Here is a 6,000-nt window from a genome sequence, read left to right as displayed (position 1 = left end):
ATGAATATGAGTTGTACATTTCGCCTGAGCAAGTTTTACCTTGCTCGAGGAGGTATCGATGCGTTCGATGGACGAACAGACGGGAACTGCCAGGCCGGGCCACCTACAAGTATGCTTACTGAGGGTGGGAAATCAGTGAGCCTATTAATGAACCAGAGCCGTCCTCGAGGTTTTTGCAGGGTTCCGACTGTTCAGCAGGTACCTACAAAGTAAGTTGCATGATCCTTAAGATACGAACTGGAGGAGCAAAAGACTAGGCCGGTACAGACAGACGTTAACAAATCCATGGAGAAGGACCATGGCACCATATGGATGGGAGGAAGGTTGCCGTTCGACAACCTATCCCTTTCCTAATTTTTCTCATCAGAGTCCCTCGTTCCGTTGCCTTGATACACCGATAAGGGGCCTACGGACAACTTGCTTTCCTGTTCCCAGCGGCAGATGGCGCCCGTCATCCGGCCGTCAGCCTTCTTTTCCCGCACCATGTGTCTCACACGACCCCTGCAAGTAAAAGTGTGCTAACAACAGCCCGACCTTGCAATGGTCGTCGGGACGTTCACGTCCACTTGCACTTGCACGAGCAGGAGCTTCGAACAGGGGCACAATCTTACATACCTGTTTGTACATACAGGCTAGGATAGATAAATACTGTGCCGCCGAAACACCTCAAGGATACCCACAGAAAAGCAAGGAAACCAGCAAACCGCCGTCGTCCAAATACATCCGGCCATATCCCGCCCGCTCCCGTTTGCAAAGCTAGCAGAAACGAACCAACATACGGCGTGGTGGGCCTTTCTTGCTTCATACGGTGCGGAGCCCGGGGCCCTTACCCTACAAAACGTCGTTGATACGGATACTGAACATCGCGCTGTCCTCTTTCGGACGCCGCGGCCTCGTCAAGATTCAAGAAAAGAAGAACATCAACCGATGCCCCCACACCATCGAATCCAATCCATGGTTGTCTTGGTTCAAAGCTATAAGTTTGGTGACACAGTCAAAACCATTGTCGTTGATGTAATGGGGAGGAGATGCCGAGTGGCGTCAACGAACAACAACGTTAAACAGCATACGATGGAGACCCAAAGATAGACCATGCGGTAGCACCTAGCTACTCTGTTCCCCCCCTTCGCCCGTTGCCGTGGTTGGCTCTGAGAACAAAAAGCCCGTTGACAAAACGCCAGAAGGATGACCGCTAGGTCTTACTGAACGTAGCGTAGCCGACGGCAACGAGGGTCGACGATGGTGGTTATGGAAGGACGGGAGAAAGAATGAGAGAGGAGTGGGGGGTGGGAGGGGCGTGTTGGCACACCATCAACAATTCGCCAATTCATCTTTCATCTGCATCGTCCATCAACGGCCCCGATTCCCCTGAAGCCGACCAACGATTTTAGTTCGACTGGCCCCTGTCCAGCGCGGCTGGGCTGGGTCCTGCACACCATTCCATTCCTGCGGACCACCTCAACCCAACCCAAAGGCGAAAGGGGCCAGCGCTGACAGCAACGCCCTCCCCCCTGACTGGTACTGGGTACCTGGGCGTCCTCTAGCGGCTTGTCTTCCACCCACGCTATCGAATTCCAGCCAAAGGCTTTTCTCTTGGAACCGGGACCGTAACGCTCGGTGTTGTCGCTGGCTCATCCCTGCAGCCGGGTACCGCTACTTTGGCCTGAATACGAGGGCCGTTTGATCCAGCAAAAGAAGCCTGGAGGGCGAACAACGAGAGGCGCGCTCTCCAGCCAAGCCAGGTCAAGGAGTAGGAAGGCAAAGCCGCCAACGTCTTACCGGGCGACGAGTCGCTGCTTGAACCGCTGCACCTGTCACTTGTTGTGCCGTGCTGGAAAAACAGCGGTGCTGTGCTGTTCTTTCTTCGGCCCTAATACGAACTGAACCGAAGCGAGAATGACATCCAATGTGGTCGTCATCAACGCAACCGAGGACCGAGTCTGTCCAAAGCCTCATACACTACATACCGGCACTGCCTCCAGAGTCCGGCGACAAGCGTCGAAGCCATAGCTGTCCGAAGCTTCAGACTACAGTAGCAAGCGTCTCGTTGGCTCATTCGCGTCTGGTCTCGTCTCGACCCCCCCCCTTCCGTCTCCCCTTCGAGGCAAGTCGTCGATGGCCGCCGTCAGCGTCGGCCTCGACGCCTTGCATCTGACCGTGCGACTCAGGGGTATCGATATCTGGCCGAACGAAACCTCTCCAATAATCCCCTTGACGGCAACGCGGCGGCACCATCACACGCATTCGCCGACGGACCAAGAAGCGGGACGGACGGCGGCACCATCTCTCTACGACCTTAATTGGGTTCGTCTTGAAGGCTGGACTCGCCGTGGTTGCCAAGAAAGGACACACTTGTACCCTCGGGAGCCAGGAGCTGCAGAGAAAACCGAGTGACTGACCTGCACGTCGTCTGGGCTCCCCCGCCTGGGAAATGTCCCAATCCACGTCCTCCCATGCACCCATCCCATCTCCGTCTGCCACCACCCCCCATGCATATCCCATGTCGAACCCCAGGACACACACACCTCCGCCACGCCTGTTAAAAGGAACCAGGGCACCCGAACCCAACTTCTGTTCTGGGCTACTTGGAGTTCCCTCCAACTCTCGCTCATCGTCCCCCTCTCTAGTCAGACTTCTGCTCTCTCTCTCTATCTCACTCTCTCTCTCCACCTCCCTCTATCTCTTGTTGGCTCCTCTCTCCCCGGGCAATATCCATTCTATAAAGCTGCTCAGAATTCTATTGACTGCGGTTCTCGCCCATCCCGTCACCCGTGTTGAACATTCTCCCGTCATCGCACTTCGGCCCACCAACGACGCCGTTTCCGCCCACCTGTCAAAGAGGCAGCACGAGCCATCGCTCGTAACCAAAGCTGCCAGTGAACGAACGGTCTTCGCCAAGCCGACACATTGCCCATTTTTCCAGGACACGGAGCCATCCGAGCTGGGGATTCGTCTGTGGTATCGCCCGAGTTTCACCTGTGCCGTCTGATTATAGCCCAGACCGGTTGCCCGGGCTCGACTTATATACGACATCCCATCCGTCGAACAACAACAGTGCACCTCCAGCTGTTGCTCCCATCATCACCTTCTCCCCCGCTACGTCGAGTTGTTCACGAACTTGCTATTCCTCACCCAGGCAACGAAGCACTTTTCTTGTAGGGCTAATTGGGCAGTTGTGTGTGTGCTCATTCGTGTCTCCATCGCCTCCCCTCACAAAGCACCATTGCCCTCTCCCCACCAAACTCACGATTATGTCTGTCTTCTCCCTCCTCAAGAGGTCCAGGCAACAGGCCAAGGAACACAAGCAGAAACAGGCAGAAAAGACGGCAGAACCTCCAAAGCAACCTTACCGACATGTTCCTACTCATGCAGCCATCGACGCCCTTTCCGGAGCACCATCGGCCTTCAAGCATGAGGACCGACCCAAGATCCTGGAACAAAATCGACGGCGGAGTGCCATGGCTGCCAGCGGGCTGACAAAAATGCCCGGGCCAGCCGGCCTTCCTCGCGTTTCCAGCAGCCTTTCCCACGTCACCTATCCTTCCGTCAACGCCAGCCCGATGGGTAGCTTGCCCAGGGCTTACAGCTACAGCGGTGTTCCGCCACCGGCGCCCTACTGGCAGGAACGTAATAAGAGTTCTATATACTCCGTCCCTGATGGCAGCCGCATCTCGCTCAAGGGCAAGGAGGTGGATCGATCATGGGGCTCGGGACGTAACAGCCCCTCTTCGGCTAAGGGTAAGCTGATCTATACCATCGCATCGTCAGCTTAGCAGCAGCAACGGCAGCAAACGACTAACACGCTGCAACAGAATTCCCCTCCACGAGTTCTAGCCGTTCGACCAGCTCGCAGGAGGACCTGGAGATGAAGCCCACTCGTCACCAAGCAATGCCGTCTGCTCACCAAACCCCTGCTGCTGTTGCCCATACTCATCGACTTCACCCGAGCTCTCGTCGGGCATCAGATGCCTCCGAGCGAGGGGACGGTTCGCCCAAGACCGAAAAGTCATCAACAACCTCAACAGACAGGGCCAAGCCGCCACTGTCAATGCGCGGCTTTAACGCCATTCCGGCCATGAATGCCCTCCCACCGATGCAATTCGGCAACTCCATGTTGGCCCAGCAGAACACAGTCGCTTCCTCGGCCGCCTCGATGGCCAGCGTCCGCTCTTCATCAGGCCTCTCGTCCTTCAACTTCAACATCAACCCCAACGCCCCTTTCTCGGCCCCCATGTCTGGCAGATCCTCCGCTGCCACCACACCAGCGGCATGCGTGACGCCCGAACCAGTCTACGAATCTGTCGAGGAAGAAGAAGAGGGCGGGTCCTACACATACGCTCCGCCGCCGGCTTCTGCCGCCGCTATCGCACCTTCGGCGATGAAACAGAGAGATCGCACAAACACCTCAAAGCCCAAAGTCACCCGCTTCACTGAATTAGAGAAGATCGACTCACACACGGACAAGCCGACCAGCATCCATGACGTTCCACCGTTTGAAGACTTCCGACGCCATACTGGCCCGCCTCAGATCTCCAATGACGCCATCAACAAGGCCGTCACGGTCGAGATAGTGACCGCTACGCCCGCCCGAGTTGTTTCATCGAATAAGTCCGGAAAGCGCTTATCGAAGCTTGCCGGTTCTAAGCTGACGAAGAAGAGTCTCTGGTCAACAAAGAGCTCCGCCGTCGCAGTTTAAAAACGGCAGCGGTGCTGCGGCATTTCCGATTCGTTTCTTTCTCACGTCAACCGTCCGCGGCCTTGTGATGGAATTATCAACACCAGACTTTTCGTACAAATACCGCGGCGTTTAACGGCAAATGCCTGTTATTTTGGCTTTTTTATTTATTCATTAATACCAACACACACACACACACACATCACGAAACCTCTTTTCAGTAATCTTTTTCTGCCAACACAACAATTCAGAACGAGGGATAAAAGAAAACCACCAATTGGAGGGGAACGGAATCATTCGACGTTGCTGCCGCTGGACCTCAGCAACGCCGAGACATCACAGCATCATCAACAGGACTGGATTAGGCTCGCAATCGGATCCAGGATGGACTTTTACACATTTTCCCCTTCGTTACTTTTTATTTGATGACCATATCACGACCACAACTTATACCGGATCTCCCCATAGATATTTTCCTATTTCTCATACTATTCTAGCAAATCAGGTGGGGACGCGATATGGCCAGCGGAATGGGCACTCTGGCTCCCTGATGATGTCAATGTATCTAGCCTTTTGGTCCGACTGTCGAGACTTGTCTCAAATATTAAGACGAACCCTGCCTGATTGGGGTGTTCGGCCCGACATTAGACGAGAATTGACAACATTGACAACATAAGCAGAATCAAAACAAGCTCACAAACATCACTCAAAAAAGGTAATTTCTGGTCTCCTTGTCCCTTTCGTCGGGGTGACGTTGTACGCATCTATCCACAAAGCACGAGAGTCTCACTCTATCGAGGCGGCGTGATGCGAGCGAGACATGATTTGGCGTAAAACGAGACAAGCAGCCGCCCTGGGAGGAAGGGATGGCATGTGAGAGGGGAAGGGAGATAGAGAGTAAGCTCATCCAATCAGTTCCGATGTGGCCTCACAGCACCTGGATACGATATCTCAGTCCCCAACGCCACGTGGGAAAAGCTTGGGCTTAGTTCGGTAGGCCTGGCCAGGTTGGCCCCAGCACCGAGGCTGGTGAACAGACATAACGCACATGGTGTCCTCCACACCTTGGATGCCGCTCGGGACCACCTGGAGACGACGGCGGACGGACGGGAAAGCCCAAGCGTCGGGTTGTCGACGTTATTGTTTAGCGCATCAGCTGGGAGTCTATGCGCATCTGGACTGCGAAAGTCGAATTGCGATCTTCGGTGCTATCGGTTTGTCAGGCGCTGGTCGTCAAACGTCAGTGAACCGGCTACACTGCCCCGCGATCCGGCATCGCGGACGCGCGGACGCGCCGTCGCCGGTCTACTTGGGATGGGATGATA

At 55.1% G+C, this 6,000-nt stretch overlaps 4 protein-coding genes across 4 annotated transcripts; all 4 read left to right on the top strand.

Annotated features, from left to right (window-relative positions):
- CDEST_05215 (uncharacterized protein) lies at positions 1–354 on the top strand (the record flags this gene model as incomplete). The annotated part of the gene is made up of 2 exons (XM_062921374.1): positions 1–209; positions 231–354. 2 exons carry the CDS (start codon positions 1–3, stop codon positions 352–354), a joined length of 333 nt encoding a protein of 110 aa, XP_062777425.1.
- An 87-nt stretch (positions 355–441) lies between these two features.
- On the top strand, positions 442–1,089 carry CDEST_05214 (uncharacterized protein; the record flags this gene model as incomplete). The annotated part of the gene is given in 3 exon segments (XM_062921373.1): positions 442–513; positions 529–617; positions 672–1,089. 3 exon segments carry the CDS (start codon positions 442–444, stop codon positions 1,087–1,089), a joined length of 579 nt encoding a protein of 192 aa, XP_062777424.1.
- Positions 1,090–1,769: 680 nt separating this feature from the next.
- On the top strand, positions 1,770–2,545 carry CDEST_05213 (uncharacterized protein). The gene has a single exon (XM_062921372.1). The coding sequence runs from the start codon at positions 2,116–2,118 to the stop codon at positions 2,392–2,394; it is 279 nt and encodes a 92-aa protein (XP_062777423.1). The 5' UTR covers positions 1,770–2,115; the 3' UTR covers positions 2,395–2,545.
- Position 2,546: 1 nt separating this feature from the next.
- CDEST_05212 (uncharacterized protein) lies at positions 2,547–5,347 on the top strand. The gene is made up of 2 exons (XM_062921371.1): positions 2,547–3,738; positions 3,813–5,347. Exons 1-2 carry the CDS (start codon positions 3,252–3,254, stop codon positions 4,694–4,696), a joined length of 1,371 nt encoding a protein of 456 aa, XP_062777422.1. The 5' UTR covers positions 2,547–3,251; the 3' UTR covers positions 4,697–5,347.
- The last annotated feature ends 653 nt before the right edge of the window (positions 5,348–6,000 follow it).

This window comes from Colletotrichum destructivum, chromosome 3 (genome assembly GCF_034447905.1).
Source record: "Colletotrichum destructivum chromosome 3, complete sequence".
Lineage (NCBI taxonomy): Eukaryota > Fungi > Ascomycota > Sordariomycetes > Glomerellales > Glomerellaceae > Colletotrichum > Colletotrichum destructivum.
Note: the sequence above shows the minus strand (reverse complement) of the source record. Positions and strands in the feature narration are given on the sequence as shown.

Coding starts and splice junctions, on each gene's coding strand:
- CDEST_05212 (XM_062921371.1), top strand. CDS start 3,252: ATGTCTGTCTTCTCCCTCCTCAAGAGGTCCAGGCAACAGGCCAAGGAA. Junction 3,739..3,812: donor CAGCCCCTCTTCGGCTAAGG/GTAAGCTGATCT, acceptor ACGCTGCAACAG/AATTCCCCTCCACGAGTTCT.
- CDEST_05213 (XM_062921372.1), top strand. CDS start 2,116: ATGGCCGCCGTCAGCGTCGGCCTCGACGCCTTGCATCTGACCGTGCGA.